The 21,373-nt window shown below is 35.6% G+C and overlaps 2 protein-coding genes across 4 annotated transcripts in view; both read left to right on the plus strand.

Moving 5' to 3' along the window:
* Positions 1-21,373, plus strand: part of RABGAP1L (RAB GTPase activating protein 1 like) — a 782,624-nt gene that overhangs the window by 274,199 nt on the left and 487,052 nt on the right. The gene's annotated exons all lie outside the window — the stretch shown is intronic.
* GPR52 (G protein-coupled receptor 52) lies at positions 2,205-8,592 on the plus strand. 2 transcript variants are annotated; one of them, XM_032393380.1, is made up of 2 exons: positions 2,205-4,341; positions 5,431-8,592. In XM_032393380.1, exon 2 carries the CDS (start codon positions 5,653-5,655, stop codon positions 6,736-6,738), a length of 1,086 nt encoding a protein of 361 aa, XP_032249271.1. In that variant the 5' UTR covers positions 2,205-4,341; positions 5,431-5,652; the 3' UTR covers positions 6,739-8,592. The 2 variants fall into 2 exon arrangements, with proteins under 2 accessions (XP_032249271.1, XP_032249272.1); XM_032393381.1 differs by having other exon boundaries at positions 2,205-4,201.

Here is a 21,373-nt window from a genome sequence, read left to right on the forward strand (position 1 = left end):
GGGGGTGGGGTGGGAGGGATGGGGTGACTGGGTGATAGACACTGGGGAGGGTATGTGCTCTGGTAAGCGCTGTGAATTGTGCAAGACTGTTGAATCACAGATCTGTACCTCTGAAACAAATAATGCAATATATGTTAAGAAAAAAAAAAAAGAAGGTAGCAGGAGGGGAAGAATGAAGGGGGGGAAATCGGAGGGGTAGAGGAACCATGAAAGACGATGGACTCTGAAAAACAAACTGAGGGTTCTAGAGGGGAGGGGGGGTGGGAGGATGGGTCAGCCTGGTGATGGGTATTGAGGAGGGCACGTTCTGCATGGAGCACTGGGTGTTATGCACAAACAATGAATCATGGAACACTACATCTAAAACTAATGATGTAATGTATGGGGATTAACATAACAATAAAAAATTAAAAAATAAAAAATAATGAAATATTGATACATATAAAACATACTTAAGGTATAAATAAGAAATCAAAGACCTGTGGTTTGTCATCTCATAAATCTATAGTTTTAGCTATTAGAAGTAATTCTGAAGTATCCTAAATAATCCTCTTAGATATTTCTTGACTAGCATTCATCAGTTGAAAGGAGAGGGGGGTGGTTGATAATGATTGTAATAAGAATGGCAATAATAAAACACCTAATGACCCCTAACATGAAGAGAATTATGCCTAATTTAAAAACAAAGAGTGCTTTATGTCATGAGCTATGTAAATATATGATATTAATGCCTTTTTGTTATTAAAGCTTCACATTATAAATTAGTTCCTATTATAATCAGATCAGAAAAAAGGATGGAAAGGGAGAAAAGTGAGGGAACAAGTCAATCTCTAAAAACAAAAAGAAAATTATCTTGTTAGAACCATTGAAGTTTTTTTTTCTAAACATATGATTATGCTTTTTTTTTTTTAAGATTTTTATTTATTTATTTGAGAGAGAGAGAGCATGAGAGGGGAGAGGTCAGAGGGAGAAGCAGACTCCCCACTAAGCGGGGAGCCCAATGTGGGACTCGATCCTGGGACTCCAGGATCGCGACCTGAGCTTAACCAGCTGAGCCACCCAGGCACCCCAGAACCATTGAAGTTTTTTTGGAAGTTGGTAGAAGGAAAGCAGGAAGCTTAGTGCATCAAAGGCTCTACTTGAACTCTCTCTTTTTTATCATATACCTTTGGAAGCATATACAATTATGGATTATTTAGAGTATTCATAGACTCAAATCCCTGTCAGTGATAGTTTTTGGAAATAAATGTGTCAAACTAAAGCAATTTAGTTGTATTTCCCTGTGAGATTTTTTCCCATTTCCCTGATTTTGAAAATATTACATTCAAAGCTATTTTAAAAATATGTAAAGCCTGGGGCGCCTGGGTGACTTGGTCGCTTAAGCATCTGCCTTTAGCTCAGATGATGATCCTGGGGTCCTGGGATCGAGCCCCGTGTTGGGCTCCCTGCTCAGCGGGGAGTCTGTTTCTCCCTCTCCCTCTGTCCTTCTCCCCTACCCACCCACTCATGCTTTCTCTCTCAAATAAATAAAATCCTCAGGAAAAAAGAATAGATCTTTAAAAAATATATGTAAAGTCTATCCTTGTAAATGGTTTATTTAGATTTGTGTGACATAGGTAACTTTAATAATTGATAGTGTTTTATTTTTCGATGGTTTTATAGTAAAGCTTAGTATTTAACTCTTTTTAATATGGGGTATGGGATCTGTCTACATTCATGAATATTTATCAAATGTAATTTTTATTTTGAATATTTATATTGTAAAAGAGAATGTTAGTTAAATCCAGTCTTGTTTGATTTTAATGCTTTTAGGTATCCCTAAAAGTCAAAATACTTCCCTGTAAAATAGGACCTTCTAGCCTTTTGTTATTACATTTAAATATTTACTTTCAAATCTCAACATGGTACTCATTCTACAATTGTTATTCTAACTTGTTTTATAAATTATTCTGGTAATGAGAAATGTGCTTGCATTCTGTATTTCACCTAAGCCCCTGAAGATTTTTAACAATAATATGGCCTTCCTGTAAGGCAGTTCAACATGGAGGAAAAAATAGGGTTTTCTGTTCTTTAAAAATCATTTTAAGAAACAAAATTGATGAACGTAGGGGAAGAGAAGGAAAGATAAAATAAGACGAAATCAGAGAGGGAGACAAACCATAAGAGACTCTTAACTATAGGAAACAAACTGAGGGTTGCTGGAGGGGAGGTGGGTGGGGGGATGCAGTAACTGGGTGAGGGGCATTAAGGTGGGCATTTGATGAATGAGCACTGTGTGTTACATGCAGCTGGTGAATCACTAAATTCTACCCCTGAAAATAATAATACACTATATGTTAACTAACCTGAATTTAAATGAAATCTAAAAAAAAAAAAAAAAGAAAGAAAGAAATCCAAAATAATTCTTCTTAGACATTTCCTTAGTGGCAGCCATCAGTGGAAAGGAAAGGGAGGGAGAGAGGTTCATCAATATGGTGTTAGGAATGACAGTTTTGACCTATTTCAGTGCTAGTTTCATGACTCTAGTAGGCAAGTTATACTTACCTTTTCTAGTACCCACCTTCTTCCTTTGGAAAATGATAATGATGGGTACCTACTCCATAAAGATTTAAGGTTTTTATAGAGAGAAAATATATAAAGCACATAGCATAATGCTTGGCACACAGAATGTGCTCAACAGATGTTAGTTATCTTCCGTTTTCATCTTAATTTTCCTTATTTAATTCTGAAATAATTTGTAAATTAGTTCTAAGTCACTTTAAAGTGCTGACCCCATAAGGAAATGCTTAAAATAGAGAATGTTTGTCTGTAGTAAGTCAAAATAAATGGAAGTGTTTTTCACCTCCATCAGGTAAAGGAGCTTAATTTGCTTTCTTCTAACTTGGGTATGAGTGGCTCAATCACCATATGACAGAGTTCTTTGACCCTGATTGTTTTTCATATTAGGATAAAAAGTGGAGTAAACAGTCATTCTACTTATTTCTAATCCCTACTTTTCAAAATTCACATTTGACCTTAAATATTTCCCCAAATAGATTTTAGCATAGAGGTGTTAGTTCCAATGCTTTGTTTATACAGTTAAATACATCAAATTCAGCAAGTTAGTGTGGGTGTGGCAGGGATTGGCGAGATTATTAAATGATTTAACTTCTATTAATCAAAATATAACTATATTTTAGAGAGTAAAATTAGTAGCTATATCACTTGAGCTCACGAAGACTTAGCTGATTTTTAATAATTAATACATTTTTTCTGCCAGTGAGCATTAGATTTCTGCTGACTTTTTAGTGTCATAGTACCTCGTGGTAGTTTCTTTACAGGGTTTAAAGGTGTATCCCAGGGCTTTTTTTGCTTTTTGTTTTTTTTCTGTCCTGTCCATAGGAAATAATCTTTACAAATGCTATAAGGAGACTACCTCTAGAGATTCACACGTGCCATTAATATGTTATAAGGCTCGGTCAGTTGCATTGTCTTCTCTTGTCAATCTTGATCGGAGCTTGCCGAGTAAGTCTATAAGCCTGCATGTGCCTGGCAACTGTTACCTAGTGACAGTTTCAGCTGCAGTAGCCATTGGCTGTGCTGTTGATTGGGGCAGGAGGACCGAGTCACCTTTCTAATGGTGAGTTCTTCTGCATCAGCTCAGGATGAGGAGGAGGAGCAGGGCTCCGGCTCAGGTGGAGGCAGTGATACTGAGAGATTGTGAAGAATATACCGACAGCATCCTGGTAACTGCATCACAGTAGATCGGACTTCTGAATCAAGCAGCCCAGCCTAGCAGCTGATAAGAGTGAATGTAGGTGAGAAGCATTGCCTTATTCCTGTAAGAAGAGAACTATTTTGTGATAAGTGAAACTAGGAATGTACAAGGAGGAATATCCTGTGACTATTATAAAAGAAGAAAGACTTCCCTGAATGACTTGGTGGTGCACGAGAAAACAACTTTCAGAAGAATGCTTTCTATTAAGCTGCTGCTTTGTTCCCGAAGGAAATGTTTTTATTTCTAATGCATGTTATTTCTTCAAGAGGTATGACAACAAAGACTGACAAGAAACTCTCTGAAATACGTGTACTTTAAAAAAGATTTTTGACAAATGTTCACCTGATGTCAGAATGACCTTGGAAGCCTTTTGGATGGATTCTATCGTGCAAGCCTTTCAGTATTTCAAACTCTAGGATTTAAACTCACCTTGATGCTTTAGAGGTATTTTAAAATAAGACCATCTTATAACCTACCTAATGGCCCCTGTATTAATTGAGCACTTGCTCAAAATAGAATACAGAAATAGAAGAGGCATTTTCTTAACATATGGCTGCTATATAACTGCAAATATAACAAACAAGGTAATTTTCCACTTTCAGAAGATTTAGTCGAAGTAATGATCTAATGTGTTAATCCTCTGATGAAAATAGAAGAGATAGAAATGTAGACTACAAAGCGTACTAGAAATACCTAAGTAATAAATAATGGCAGCATTTCTGGTCAAGTAAGCTCAGAGTATATAGGAAAGTTTCTATTGTCTAAATTTCATATATATGTGAGATATAGGTGTGGTTGCGAAGGTGAGAAATAACTTTGAGCTATTATTTTATGATCATGCTCCATTATTTGGAAGGTGGCATATCAGATAATGAAAGTTACTTTCAGTTATTTATGCTGAAATTAGTAACAGTTATTTATTTTCCCTCTGAAAAGGAAAAAGTATAAATTACATTGTTGGTGGTGGCACTAGTAATTGTGATGGACCTAAAACTGTTTTCATCTGAATGCTTAAAAAATTGCATGCAGAATTAAAACTTTAAAGTTTATCATCTTTTGTCAGGTGTTAACCCATTGTATATTATCTTCCCTACTGGAAATAAGCTTTTATTTCCTCATGAGAGTTATAGGACAATCTGGAGTCTTTTACCTCTGCTCTGCTCCTTCGTGCCCAAGTAGAGCTGAGTCTTTTAGAATTAACCTCATGTGTGTGTTTGTCGGGGGAGTTAGCTTTTTTGAGAAATGAGGGAGAAATAGATCATAAAGTTGATCCACCAGCATCAAACCCTGAACTGAGTCCAAAGACACTCTTTGCTGCAATGAACTTTTTCTTAGATTTGCGACTAGATCTTAGATCTTAGTTATTTAAACTGTAAAGTATGAATCCACTTCTTATGATAGATGAAGCAGAAAGCCTGAGACAATTTAAGACTTTTTCTCTTCTCATTCATTCTAATTGATCCCTAACAAACTACCTTTCTGAGGAGACCAAACACCCCACAAAGGCTTTTCTTCCCTTGGCAATTGATTTTTTTTTTTTTTTTACAGATTTAATTTTTAATAGTGCAAGGTAATAAGAAATCCATTTTCTCTAGAAGTGCCTGTATCTTCAGAAAGTTGTTTGAGAGCACTGGAGGAAGCTAATCAGTGACCTTTTTTCACCTCCTTTCTAGCTTACCTCCCTTTCTCCCCCCCGCCCCAAAGTTGAGATGTGTCACTGCTGCACTGAGCTGATGAAGAGGCTTGAGTGCTCTCTGGGAGGCTCAGCTGTGACAGAAGCACCGCCACTGTCTTCCGAAGCTGATCCCAAGACACTAATGTGCAGAGTTTAACACATGCTGGACAGGGCACCTGCTTGCTGGAACCAAGGCTACCCGTTCCCTTAATTCCAAGCCATGAATGAATCCAGGTGGACTGAATGGAGCATCCTGAACATGAGCAGTGGCATTGTGAATGTGTCTGAACGTCACTCCTGCCCACTTGGATTTGGCTACTACAGTGCAGTGGATGTGTGCATCTTTGAGACCGTTGTTATTGTCTTGCTGACATTTCTAATCATTGCCGGGAATTTAACGGTCATCTTTGTCTTTCACTGCGCTCCACTCCTGCACCATTATACTACCAGCTACTTTATTCAGACAATGGCATATGCTGATCTTTTCGTTGGAGTTAGCTGCTTGGTTCCTACTCTCTCACTTCTTCACTACTCCACAGGTATCCATGAGTCATTGACTTGCCAGGTTTTTGGATATATCATCTCCGTTCTAAAAAGTGTTTCTATGGCATGTCTTGCTTGCATAAGTGTGGATCGCTATCTTGCAATAACCAAGCCTCTTTCCTACAATCAATTGGTCACCCCTTGTCGCCTGAGAATTTGCATTATTTTAATCTGGATCTACTCTTGCCTAATTTTCTTGCCTTCCTTTTTTGGCTGGGGGAAACCAGGGTACCACGGTGACATTTTTGAATGGTGTGCCACCTCCTGGCTCACCAGTGCCTATTTTACTGGCTTTATTGTTTGTTTACTTTATGCTCCTGCTGCCTTTGTTGTCTGCTTCACTTACTTCCACATCTTCAAAATTTGCCGGCAGCACACCAAAGAGATAAATGACCGGAGGGCCCGATTTCCTAGCCACGAGGTAGATGCCCCTGGGGAGACTGGACACAGCCCTGACCGTCGCTACGCCATGGTTTTGTTTCGGATAACCAGTGTGTTTTACATGCTGTGGCTCCCTTACATAATTTACTTTCTTCTAGAAAGCTCCCGGGTCTTGGACAATCCAGCACTGTCCTTCCTAACAACCTGGCTTGCTATAAGTAATAGTTTTTGTAACTGTGTAATCTATAGCCTTTCCAACAGTGTTTTCCGGCTAGGCCTCCGAAGACTGTCCGAGACAATGTGCACGTCTTGTATGTGTGTGAAGGATCAGGAAGCACGAGACCCCAAACCTCGGAAACGGGCTAATTCCTGCTCCATTTGAAGAGAACTATACAGAATTCAAATGTAATCTGTAGGAGTTTTGGATTGTATTCTTGGTTCATCTGGAAATTTGCCACTAGAGAAATATTTACTTGAATAGTTGACTATGAGATGAAGGGACTAGAGGTTTCTTTCTTTCTTTTTTTTTTTTCCCTCTTTTTCCATGGTGGTGGTGGGGAACTAGAGAAAAGAATGTACAGAGGGTAATCTCATGAGATAATTATAGTGTGTGAATATAAATGTACAGTAATAGCAAAATTAAGAAGGAGGACAAAAAAAGTATTGAAAAAAGTATCTCAGATCTTCCACAGGACATGAGCAAAGCTCCTCGGCATCTCTGTCTTCTCTGACTGAGCTCTCTCCTCTGTCTTTGCCTCTCATTCTGTCCGTCTCTGTCTCTCTCACTCTCTTTGTGTTTGTGGAAATCACTTACATAAATTGCCCTTTATAGGAAAATGCTACATATTATATATGTGGCAAAGTACAATTTTTTGCATTGTACTTTGTGGTTTCTCCATGAAGGATGCGTAGTAAGTATTGTATTTTATTACCTGCCACATAACCCTTTTGCTTGTGTTTTTATAATATCCACAGCATAAAATTTCTGCTATAAACAAAAAGAAACAGTATTTTTGTTTCTTCTGGGTAAAATTATGCTTAACCCGCCACCCCCTTTCTAACAGCCTGCTATTTTTTTCTCTGTCCATTTTTCTTGATCTGCATCCTTCAGTACCTTAATCCAAAAGTGTCTTAGCTAAAGAAAGAATCTACTATATAAAGCAATCATAATGTTAAATAATCTATTCCTTCCAATAAAGCAATCTATAGCTTGTTTGAGATATTGTGTTAAATATTTTTAATAGCTTTTGTAAACATTTTTATCTGGTTCCTTTTCATTTAGTTCATGTGCCCAAAGTGGTATCTTTTTTTGCTATAATAAAGCTTTGTTTTTCTTTAAGAAAATCCACAAATAATTCTAATGCAGACGCAGAGTATTCACCCAGAAGTGAGGTATTGATTGCCCTTTCACTCCGTGTGACCCCCATTTTTTTTCCCTCTTAAGAGTAAATATTAACCTTTTTGTGTTAGGTCTACAAAGCTTAGTGTTGCGTCCACCAATCGTTTGTGTGATATTCATTTGCATATAGTATATTTTTTACAACAAAGAAAATGTAAATTATATTATGTGATCTGTGCCTGATGTTTTCTTAGCACAATATATAGATCAATGTTGCTTAAGTCATCAACATTGGAAAAAATATACAAAAACTTCTTTGAAGAGAAAAATACTTTTGTGTAGTTGTTATTTAGATATTTATATTAGACCAAGCTGCATTCTTACTACTGCTGAGAATACAATATACTTAATTATCAAATACAGGTAAGAGCTGTCAGTATTTTCTTTTGTAATGATCTGTTTTCATACACAAAGATTAAATTAACTTATTTTTTAGTGTGCTACATGGAATTGTATAATAAATTGTCAGGGGTTTAGATGTAGCAAAATGGCATTTGGGGAATAGTAGTGAAGCAGGTGTGAGTGGTAAAACATCTAAATCTTACTTTTTTTACTATAAGTTTCCTGCCTGACAGATATTTTAAAGTTTATATCAAACTACTGAGTATATTTCTTCTCAGCATTTTGATTTCTTTGTTTTATGAAATGCATTTAATGAAATGTGCCTATGACTTCAAATTGGAAGCCAACTGTGTTTGCACACCAGTGGTTTGACTTCAGAGGTCCTTTAATAGAAAATGTCATCATTTTATTGAGGTTGTTCTGAACCCATGTATATTTTTAAACATGTAAGAAACGTTTAAAATAAAGAATAAAATAGTATTCTATATATCAAAATCAGACTTTGTTTCAGTTTAATAAACACTCACTTAGAACGAGAGTTTGCTTGTTTGGGAATCAAAATTTAATTGTTTAACATTTCTGTGGTTTGGGTTATGTATATTCTTGCCCTCTGTTTGCCAGTGACATTTTGGATAAGTTGAAATGAGCCTTTTAGGTTCAGACCAGTTCAAGGAAAACAAAATTCAAGAAAGCATAATACTACTAACTTTTCAGCTGTCACAAATAGAATCTTCAACATGATATGCATTATTTGGGAATCAGATTTTGATTCCTTTAGTTTGGTGTGTAAATAGAGTTAGAAAGGACTCAGTAGATCTCTGTAGAGGAAATCTGAGGCTGTGTTTATTGCATTTTCCTCTTCTGGCTTTTCCGCATGATAATTAATAACAATTATGTGTCAAGTTTTAACACTGTTAAGTTTTACATACATTATAACATTTAATCCTCACTACAGCCCTTTCAGATAGGTACTTTTATTATTCTTATCCTAGAGATGAGCAAACTAAAGAAGGGTGATTAATGCCAGGTCACTCAGTCAGTAACAGAGGTTCATTCACACTCAGCTGGGTTGGAGCTAAAGCCTATGCATTGAACCATTCTGCTCTACTGCTTTTCTTTCTTTCTTTTTTTCTTTTTTTTTTTCCTCAAAAGCCTTCACACCTTTGTACCTCTGTCTGTACCTTGTCCTTATAAAATTTCTCTGAGTTTTATTTCTTTTTCCTCGCCTAAATCTTTTGCTTTAGTCCTTTCCATGTCTTGTGATATCTTTTTCCTTGATCTTACAAATTTCTTTTATTAAAACACCAATCTGGTAAGCCCAAACTTGCCAGTTTAGTCTATAATCAAACAGAAACCCTAGGACATAGCATTTCCTTGACATTGCCTTTATTCACTTTTGTTAAGTTTTTGTTGAATAGTTTCTTCAGATCTCTCTAAATTTCCTATAGAAAAAAAATTTTTTGATGAAGGAGAGTAGAGAAGGAAAGCTTTACTCTAGGCTGCAAGGGGAGCCTCTATAAGGCAAGTTCTAGGTTTAGATTTTTCATTTATTATAATGTTTCACATGCAACTTGAAGGCAAGCCACTTAACTTCCTTTTGACATATTTTAATGTGTGTTTATATAATAAGATAATACTTATTTTGAAACTACTCTGTCTTTTTTAGATTAATGTGTTTTAAGAATAGAAAGCATAACCATTATTCTCATCATTATATTGTATTTGGTGGTAATTATCCAATTTGGTTATAAGTGACAGCCAAACAAACGCTGTAGTCTATTACTGGAGGTTCTATTATCTGTGGAGTCATTTCTAAAGTTATATAGTGTTGGAAGTCTTTATAACCTACCAGTGTATGAAACCTGGACTGAAATCCTGGCCTGCAGAAGCTGTTTGTACCTAGGTAAGATACCAAGTCCTCAGTTTTCTCATCAGTAAAACCCAGAGACTTGTACCCTCCTGTTAGGCTGGATTTGAGGACTAAACAAAATAATGTAGTCTATGTGCTCGGCATGGCTCTTGGCACATAGAAAACATTCAGAATGTGGTAGCTCCTTTTCACTGTGGCTGCCATATTTGTTGCCATCACAATTTAAAGATCACTAATTCCAATTTAAGAAAGTTACATTTTATAACAGAATTAATCCATTGAGTTTAAGAGCTTCCTAAAATGGCATTTTTCCCTATCTGTTTAAACTCAGATTTTGGCTTAAATTCAGGTGTTTTTAAATATAGAAAACTTCCATAATTTCTGAAAGCTCATTTTCCAGGAATATTATTCATGAAGACATTTGAGATTAAGGATAAACTAGCAAGCAGTTGTTGGGATGATTCTGAGATTGACTTACCTCCTTATCTGGTTGTATTAAAATATGCTTAAAGATTTTTCTTTTGTCAGGTTGTCAGTAGTAGGAATGGATTGTTCAGGAATGTTTTGCCATTTGTCTTTTTATTTTATTTTTCTTCACTTACTGAAATGGAATTTACACACTTACTGTATGTATTTTGTTACATACCTGTTACCTGGAAGAAACAAAGATTAACCAACAAGTTCCTTGTACATATAGCACTGATTTATGAGTTTAGAAATAAATGAAGTTGTTGCTTTGAAGGACTTTCCTCTATCTCTCTCCACCCTGGAAGCTAATCATTAGATATGAAAAAGATATAATTGTGTGATAAATAAAGGAGGTTAAGATGTGGGGAATTTGCTAGTATAACATGCTCAGGTTGGGCCATCGCAATGCATAGGAGCTGAGTTGTACTGAGTACAGTGTACTGAGTTGTACTGAGTTGTACTGAGTACAGTGTACTGAGTTGTACTGAGTTGTACTGAGTACAGTGTGCTGAGTTGTACTGAGTTGTACTGAGTACAGTGTACTGAGTTGTACTGAGTACAGTGTACTGAGTTGATGTGATATTCTGATGTGTAGATTCCAACAGTTGCTCTTCTCCCTGAACAAAACTTTTTTTTGGATTAAGAAGACTATGTAGAAAGTGGCATACTCTACAACCAAATATATAGACATTGAAGAAAACAAAATGACTAGAAAAGAAAACAAAACAAAACAAAACAACCAGATTCCCTTTTCAGTGTTTCTTCTAAATGAGTTTTATCCAGTGCTAGTTCTGCTCTATAATTTAAAATATTCATAACCTTGTTTAATAGTATAAATGGTTGTGTTTTAAAATATTAAAAGTGAAGTGATTGAGTCTTCTTTATTCATGTTCTGTTTAATTTTTTTAGAATAACATTTACTTCTTTTATAATCAGAAAAAGTAAATTGTTTTATTAAAAAGAACACTGAGGGGTGCCTGTGTGGCTCAGTTGGTTGTGTCTGCCTCTGGCCTAGGTAGTGATCCCGGGTCCTGGAATCGAGCCCCATGTTGGACTCCCTGCTCAGTGGGGAGTCTGCTTCTCCCTCTCCCCCTACCCCTCCCCCACCACTTGTATTCTCTCGCTCTCTCAGATGAATAAATAAAAATCTTTAAAAAGAATGTTGAAAAAAAAGAATGCTATTTTAAAAGTATTTTGAGGGGCGCCTGGGGTTAAACATCAGACTCTTGATTTTGGTTCAGGTTTTGAGATTGAGCCCACATCAGGCTCCGCACTCAGCATGGAGTCTGCTTGAGATTCTTCCTTTCCCTCTCCCTCTGTCCCTTCTCCTGCTCGTGTGTGCTCTCTCTCTCTCTCTCTCTCTCAAATAAATAAATAAATCTTTAAAAAAAATAAAAAAATATTTTGACATTTCACAAAACAGTTTTTGTTGATTCTTCAAGTAACATTATCCAATTATGTCTCAATATTATTTTCTTTTGAAGATAATCTATATAGTTTTTTTAAAGTTTTTAATTCCAACTAGTTAACATAAAGTATTATATTAGTTTCGGGTGTACAATACAGTGATTCAACAGTTCCATACATCATCCAGTGCTCATCACAGGTACACTCCTTAATCCCCATCACGTACTTAACCCAGTCCCCACCCTCCTCTTCTGTGTAACCATCAGTTCTCTATAATTAAGAGTCTGTTTCTTGGTTTGTCTCTCTCATTTTCCCCCTTTGCTCATTTGTTATTTTCTTAAATTCTACATATGAGTGAGATCATATGGTATTTGTCTTTCTCTGACTTATTTCGCTTAGCATTATACTCTCTAGCTTCATCCGTGTGATCGCAAATGACAAGATTTCATTCTTTTTTATGACTGAATAATATTCCATTATATATATATCACATCTCATTTATCCGTTCACCAATCAGTGGACACTTGGGCCACTTCCATATCTTGACTATTGTAAATAATGCTGCTATAAACAGGGGTGCATGTATCCTTTTGAATTAGTGTTTTTGCATTATTTGGGTAAATACCCAGTAGTGCAATTGCTGGATCATAAGGTAGTTCTATTTTTAACTTTTTGAGGAACCTCCATACTGTTTTCCATAGTTGCTGCACCAGTTTGCATTCTCACCAACAGTGCAAGAAGTTTTCTTTTTCTCCACATCCTCACCAACATCTGTTGTTTTTTGTGTTATTGATTTTAGCCTTTCTGACAGGTATGAGGATAGCTCATTGTAGTTTTGATTTGCATTTCCCTGATGGTAAGTGATGATGAACATCTTCTCATGTGTCTGTTGGCCATCTGGATGTCTTCTTTTTTTTTTTTTTAAAGATTTTATTTATTTATTTGAGAGAGAGAGAATGAGAGAGACAGCAAATGAGAGGGGGGAGGGTCAGAGGGAGAAGCAGACTCCCTGCCGAGCAGGGAGCCCGATGCGGGACTCGATCCAGGGACTCCAGGATCATGACCTGAGCCGAAGGCAGTCGCTTAACCAACTGAGCCACCCAGGCGCCCTCTGGATGTCTTCTTTGGAGAAATATCTGTTCATGTCATCTGCCCATTTTTAACCGGATTATTTGTTTTTTGGGTGTTGTATTAGTTCTTTATATATTTTGGATACTAACCCTTTATGAGATATGTCATTTGCAAATATCTTCTTCCATTCCAGGTTGTCTTTTAATTTTGTTGATTGTTTCCTTTGCTGTGTAGAAGCTTTTTATTTTGATGTAGTTCCAATAATTTATTTTTATTTTTATTTCCCTTGCCTTGGGGATCTAGCTAGAAAAAAGTTGCTATGGCCAGTGTCAGAGACATTACTGCCTGTGTTCTCTTCTAGGATTTTTATGGTTTCAGGTCTCATATTCGGTTTTTAATCCATTTTGAGTTTACTTTTGTGTATGGTGTAAGAAAGTGGTCCAGTTTCATTCTTCTGCATGTTGCTGTCCAGTTTTCCCAACACCATTTGTTGAAGAGACTGTCTTTTTCCCATTGGATATTCTTTCCTGCTTTGTTGGAGATTAAATGAGCATATAGTTGTGGGTTCATTTCTGGGTTTTCTATTCTGTAATGTTGATCTGTGTCTATTTTTGTGCCCATGCTGTATTTTCTTGATTACCACAGTTTTGTAATATAACTAGAAATCCAGAATTGTGATGCCTCCAGCTTTGCTTTTCTTTCTCAAGATTGCTTTGGCTATTCAGGGTCTTTTGTGTTTCCATACAAATTTTAGAATTGTTTGTTCTGTGAAAAATGCTCTTGGTATTTTGATAGGGATTTCATTAAGTGCAAAGATTGCTTTGGGTAGTGTAGATATTTTAACAATATTTGTTTTTCTAATCCATGAGCATGGAATATCTTTCCATTTCTTTAAGATAGTCCATATAGTTTTCTGATTTCTGTAATATTTACTTCAGAGAAAATTTTCTGAGAAATTTGATGCAATATTAGATATTCTTGAGTTATTTTTGCTTCAACACGGTGAATACAAATGTATCTTTGAATGCAGTGTAGACTAATGCAATGAATGCATTGTAGCAAGAAATGACCAGTGCACTTGTCTGAGGTTATACGAGACGCAAATAGTTGTTCATGTATAAACTCTGTAATGTAAAACATTTACTTTACTTATGTTCCTAAGAGAGTTTCAAGTTTAAAATAGATATTGTTAGGTTGTACATTTTATACTAATAGCCTCTTCATGTTATACTCTTTCAGGAATTTTATAATTAAAAATATTAAATTGGTAAAATTGATATTGTAAGTGACAGATTGGGGAATATTAAAAGAATTTCTGAAAAAGCAGGTAAAAAATCCTGAAAATCCTTGTTTAATGTTTTAATATATTTAAATCTAATTTAAATTAAATTATATTTGAATTTTTCTTTATTATCTTGGCAAGGAAAGGATTCAAATTTTGGTTTTTGGAATTGCTTGAAGTTATCAATTTTAAAATAGATCATCGTTTTCTGTTTCTAAGGAAATAACTTCTGTATAATGTATACCTAGGTTTAAATGTAATTTGTATTGAAATTAAAAATTACAGTGAGATAGAATTTGATTTCTCTTTTCAAATAGATTTTGAGGAAAACATAACATCCCAAGGATTAGTTTTCTCTCACTCCCTATTTCTCTTGTCCCAAGGCAATTTTTTAAAAAATGTATTACATCTCCAAGATCTTAAAACTTTACTGGATTTCTAGGTATTTTTATTTGGAAAGAAATCTGGAAAAGTGCATTTTGAAGATTTGTATTTGTGATGTCATGTTACTAAAAAGGTCTTTTGATGGCTTCTGTTATTTCAGTCATCAATTTCATGTATCAGCCCTTTTTCTAAATGTGATTTAACACTTACAATTGAACAGACTTAAAATTTATTAGAGGACTATATTGGGATTTACTTTTGTAAATTTTGAAGTCCAGGACATCCATTGGTAGCACAGGGACAAATAAAGGTGTGGGGGGGGACAATGGGGGGGGCAGGGGGTTGTTTTAATGCTTTTACCACATTACAAATTTAGGGGGAAAAATCCTGGCATTTTTGATGTGCAGTCATTGTAGCGTGTTTAATTACTTTTGCAATAATTAAAGGTACACATCTTCTATAGAAGACATATTAGGATTTGAAGCAATGTTCTTGAGCAAGATTACTATGATGGGATATATTCAAATGATTCAGTGTACCACGAGGAAAATGGAGATAAGTATGTGCCTCTCCTATCAAATCTGAGGATTAAGAAATTATTAGAAAAGACTTCAAGTTAAAATTTGAAAAAAACTTAAAATGCTTTTGAACATGTGTAATACCCTTGACATTATGAATTAGATGTATTCTAAAAGCTTCTGTGAGTAAGCACTATCTCATTTCACATATAGAAATCTGAGATAAGATTTTTAAGTGACACTAACAAGATCATATAGCAAGACAGAGATACTAGTGAGCGTATATCTTTGTGATAAGGCTCTTGAATAATGCATTTATGGATGGCTGGTGGTCGAATGACCTGACCCTTCTTCCTTGAGTAGAAAATGAAGAATTATTTAGTTGATACAGGAAAAATTCTTTGTGAAATTTTAACTTTTAACTTACGAAGTAGGAATCATTACCTTAAAATTAACTGTATGTTGTAGATGAGATTTTGAGATCATAGAAAATGTCAATAAGATGTATTATTAGCACTGCTCATTGTTTTGATATTTCTTAAAACAATTTCTAGTCCATAGAGGGTAATGAAAATTTACATCTTTTAAAAACACAACAGTCAGGGGAACCTGAGTGGCTCAGTCAGTTAAGCGTCTGCCTTCGGCTCAGGTCATGATCCCAGGGTCCTGGGATTGAACCCCGCAACGGGCTCTCTGCTCAGCGGGGAGCCTGCTTCTCCCTGTCCCTCTGCCTGCTGCTCTGCCTATGTGTGATCCCTCTCTCTCTCTCTCCCTCTTTGTTGAATAAATAAATAAAATATTAAAAAACAACCAGAAAAACAAAAAACAAAAAAACCCACAACAATCATCTGCTAAATATATTAAGAGATACATAGGCTGAATTGAATAACATTAGCTGTGTATTTAAAGCACTGTGATGATGAAGAACCATCAAAAATCACACTATCTTTATGTAAAACTGCTTTTGAAAAGTAAACATGTCATAGCCATGCACTTTATATTCTGAATGCTCTTTTTTTTTTTTTTTTTTTTTTTTATTTTTTTTTATTTATTTGACAGAGAGAGAGATAGTGAGAGCAGGAACACAAGCAGGGGGAGTGGGAGAGGGAGAAGCAGGCTTCCTGCTGAGCAGGGAGCCCAATGTGGGACTCGATCCCAGGACCCCGGGATCATGACCTGAGCCGAAGGCAGACGCTTAACGACTGAGCCACCCAGGCACCCCATATTCTGAATGTTCTTTGTAATGGATTTGCAGTATGGTTGAAGTCATCATAGGATGGGTTTTTCTGAAGCATTATGATGGAAAAGGTTTTGACATTTCTGGCTATAGTGCTTTATATATGTTTTGTGTTTAGCATATAAAATAATACCCAGGAAATCAGAGATCAGTCTGAATCAGTGATGTTTTATTTTATTTTATTTTATTTTTAAAGATTTATTTATTTATTTGAGAGAGAGAACACGTGCAAGTGGGAGGGGCAGAGGGAGAGAGAATCTCAACCAGACTTTGCACTGAGCGTGGAGCCCAGTTCATGGCTCCATACTGTGACCCTGAGATCACAGCCTGAGTCGAAAACAAGAGTTGGATGCTTAACTGACTGACCCACCCAGGCATCCCATGAATCAGTGACATTTTAAATAAAACCCTTCTAATATATGATTCAGTTTTATTTCAGTGAAATAAAAATGGTTACAGAAAAATTAAAGGAACTCAATTTAGTCTAACAGGATTGTCTTAGAAATGTCCTTAGATGGAACATTTCCTTAGTTTCTAGTATATGCAGCAATTGAAGTAAATAAATTCAACTCAGTTATTTGAAAAGTTTATTTTCTTACAAATTTAAAGTTTCTGTGATTGATTGTTACTACTTAATTTATAGTACTAATTAAAATGACTTACAAAGTAAGTCATTGCATAATACAAATTTTTGAAATCTTAATTTGCATTCCATATTGACAAATTAGGACAATGAATATTTATGGATTGTGTTTTATGTGCAGAGTATAAATTGTGGTTTGTAATACTCCTGATCCTAGGTCCAAAGAATAACTTATTGAATTGTGGGAAGCAAGCAAGAGGGCAGATCATCTAATTTCCAGGATTTGAGGGAGAGTTTGCGGAAAAGTCTTAGGAACAGTACAATAGATTGAGGAATTAAAGGGACCAGTGCATTTATTTGTTTACTGGAGCATGAGCAGGGTGAGGGACAAGCGGACTCCTTGATGCAGGGCTTGATCCCAGGACCCCGAGATCATGACCTGAGCCGAAGTCAGATGCCTAATCGACTGAGCCACCCAGGGACCCTGGACCGGTGCATTTAAAAAGATGAACTGACCTAAATATTTGGCCACATGTTTAGATTCTGAAGTCTCAGAGGATACCTTGGGATATTTGAGAAGTTATTAAAGTGAAAGGAAGGGCAGTGTTCAATATTCAACACAATACAAAAACATTATGGGGATACTTCGAGATGCAGTATATTACAAAGAAAATGTTCTTTTATATGGGTTAAATCTGATTAGAGTAAAATAATTAGTTTAGATGTAAAGTATAAGCTTTGAGACTAGGACAAAAACATTAACATTGGTCGATACAACTTGAGGGATTGCACATAGGACACATTTGTCAACTCAAGCATCATCCTAGACACTATTTCTTAGATTTGTTTTTTTCTAATATTTGTCACCTGATTATAGGTGAATCTCTCTTTATGATGGCTGTCTTTATGACAAGTGGGTTTTAACTTGTCTGTCATTCAAGCTAATCAAATGATGTGGACCTGATATTTATTTATTCATTCTTTATTAGGTTGTTACTGTATGTGAGGGACTATACTAAATTCTATGCAAAATGATGAGATTTATAAGTAAAACAAATTTGCAGTTCTCCAAGAGCATATAGACTATTAGGAGATACATGGACTACATATGGATAACTGTAGTATAAGATAGGAGTTGACAAATTAAAGCCCACTGCCTACTATTGTTAATAAAGTTTTATTGAAACATAGCTGTGCCCATTCATTTATATGTTGCCTGTGACTGCTTTTGTACCATAATGGCAGGGTTAAGTTATTGTGACAGAGATTATATGTCTTACAAAACCTAAAATATTTACTGTCTGACCCTTTCAGAAAAAAATTTCCTGACGTCTAGTATAAGACGTTATAAATACTTTTTATATGGTATGCACATAGTAATAGAATGTTGTACTTTTATAATTGCTAGGGATCTCATAAGGATGATCGCTAGTTTCAACCTGATTCATCCAGACGTCAGGAAAATTTCTAACATGTGGGTAAAATGCTAGATCCAACTAATGGTGTTTTAAACTAAGACATCAGAAAGTTTTGGCTTTTCTCAAGTTTAGTCAGCTGGGCTAGAAAATGAATGAATGATCTCGACATTTATATTGAAGATATACTTCTTCAATAAGAATAAAAACGAACACTTATATATGCTTTTTATGCACTAGGTACTGTTCCAAGTCACTGAGGTAGGAGAGCCATTATTTGAACCTATATAGTCTAGCTGAACACCTCAGTAATTTATTTGTCATATATTTTCTGTCAAAAATGAATAGGAATATCACTCAGCCATAAAAAAGAATGATATCTTGCCATTGGCAACAACGTGGATGGATCTAGAGGGTATAATGCTAAGTGAAATAAACAGAGAAAGACAGATACCATATGATTTCACTCATGTGGAAATTAAGATAAAAACAAACAAGCAAAGAAAAAAAAGAGGCAAACCAGTAAACAGACTCTTAACTATAGAGAACAAACTGATGGTTACAAGGGAAGTTAGTGGGGGGGATTAGAGAGTACACTTAATCATGATGAGCACTGAGTAATGTATAGAATTGTTGAATCACTATATTGTACACCTGAAACTAATATAAGACTATATGTTGGGACACCTGGGTGGCACAGTCAGTTGAGCATCTGACTCTTGGTTTTGGCTAAAGTTGTGATCTCGGGGTCATGAGATTGAGCTCCGTGCTCAGTATGGAGTCTGCTTGGGTTTCTCTGTCTCTCCCTCTGCCCTTCTGCCCCTGCTTGCACATGCTTTCTCTTTCTCTCTCTCCAAAATAAATAAATCTTAAAAAGAAAAAAGACCATATGTTAACTAAACTGAAATTAAAATTAAAAACTTAATAAAAATACTAAAGAAACCAAATGAATAAAGAAAAAAACAAAACCAAAACCAGACTCTTAAATATAGAGAACAAACTGGTGGTTACCAGAAAGGAGGCGGGTGTGGGGATGGGTGAAAGGCAAAGGGGAGAAAGAGCACACTTTAGCGTGTGATGAGCACTAAATAATGTTTAGAATTTTTTAATCACTATATGGTACACCCAAAACTAACAACATTGTATGTTAATTATAGTGGATTTAAAAATAATTTTTTTAAATGAATAGGATAATTTCACATAAAGCTGAATAATAAACAACAGCAAATTATCAGGTTTCCGTTAGTTTGATTTTAAGTGAAAGCTCTCCAAAGGATCATTGGGTCTTCTTGCCTTTTTCAGAGGAGTCGATGGATGGCAGGTTCCTAAAAGAAGACCTTAGGGATTTCTTACAGAGTTAATTTGAGTGTTAGGATATTGTCTGTATTTCTTCATATATTTAGCAACTTGCCTTTCCATAATTCTGCCTCTTAATTCTTATCCCTTTTACATAATTAATTTCCCCTTTTCATCCTCAATCAAGGTTTATTTTAGTTGTTTTTATTTTTAATTTTTAAAGAAGTCATCTTCTTAAGGAAATACAGGGAATATATAAAAGGACAAAAAAGAGAATAAATCACCCATAATTCCATTATCTGTATATAATTAGAACAACTTTTCAGTTTTTTTTTCATTCCATTTTTTCACTATGGATTAGGACCTTTTCTGTGAAGGATTTTTTTTAATCCACTGTGTTGTTTTTTTTTTAAAGATTTTATTTATTTATTTATTTTAGAAAGGAAAAGAGAGAGTGGGGGGGGAGGAGCAGAGGGAGACAGATAAACAGATTCCTCACTGAGGAGGCCCAGTGCGGGGCTGGATCCCACGACCCTGAGATCATGACCTGAGCCGAAATCAAGAGTCGGCCACTTAACCGACTGGGCCACCGAGGTGCAGCTCTATGATAAGGATTTTTAAATGTATTTATGTATTCATATCTTAAGCATTATTCCATGTTATTGCGTACTCTTTACAAGCATCTTTATAAATGAAACTTTGTCTGTATTTAGTATTATTTTCCTACAGTTTTTAAGAAAGAGAAATACTGAGTCAAACTGTGTAAGATATTTTAAGATTATTTGCATATATTGCCAGTTGCTTTTCAAAGGGAGTGAGCCAGTTTTTCTTCACACCAATAACTATCAAACTAGGTTGTTTCACTACAAACTTGCCAGGAGCAATTCTACATTAACAAGTAAATTAAGGTAATTAATTTTTCACTTTATTGCCTCCTAGTCCCTATTAGAGGTTGCTTTGTTAATGTGGTTTTTTATGGTATTTTTCTTCTCCACTTAAAAACAAAAAAAGTAACTAGGATGGGTCTGCTCAGCCACATTTAAACCAAAGTGTCCAAATTCTTTATTTCAAATATTTGAGCTCAGATCATCTTCTCACTTTTATTAGCTTACCATTTACTTTGTGCTTCTGCTTTGTTAAGACAAAACACTGAATTCTGTCAATGCTGTTTTCCCATTGTTGGTGCTATTATCAGCATTGCCTCTTTCTTTGTATGCTGTGTATGCTACATGACCACTTATATAGTGGAGTTTGAGAAAGATTTAGAACATTTTTTCCGTTGTACTCTTCATCCTCTAGCAGTAATAACCCTACTGGCCTCTCTCATTTTAGGGGAGGATTTTTTTATAATTGGAGACTTTTGAACCCTGTGTCCTTGGAATGTATGTGGACATCAAGACTTCAGCTCTTAAGGGCTGAGAACCCCAGGCCTAGTTTTGATACTGAGGATTTCCCTAAAAACCATGGGTATAGTTCCCACAGTGATAACCTCAGCTGTGGTAAGCAATTGAGTGGCTTTTATCACTTTGGAGAAGTCAAACCTGGGGTGGATGTCTAAGTAGCAGGGGTTGCTTATAAGTCTTTTCTACTCATTGTGTTTTTTACATCTGTTTCTTCAGAGTGTTTTGTATATAATGATTATTTGTTGAGCTGAGTGTAAAGTACTGTCTATATAGTAAGTCATGTATTTTTTAGTGGAATGAAATGAAATTGTCCAGATTAACTGTATTTTTGGGTCTCTCCCC

The sequence above is a fragment of the Phoca vitulina genome, unplaced genomic scaffold, assembly GCF_004348235.1.
Source record: "Phoca vitulina isolate PV1807 unplaced genomic scaffold, GSC_HSeal_1.0 scaffold73, whole genome shotgun sequence".
Lineage (NCBI taxonomy): Eukaryota > Metazoa > Chordata > Mammalia > Carnivora > Phocidae > Phoca > Phoca vitulina.

What these genes read in the sequence shown, in the direction of transcription:
- GPR52 (XM_032393380.1), top strand. Translation starts at nt 5,653, where the DNA reads ATGAATGAATCCAGGTGGACTGAATGGAGCATCCTGAACATGAGCAGT.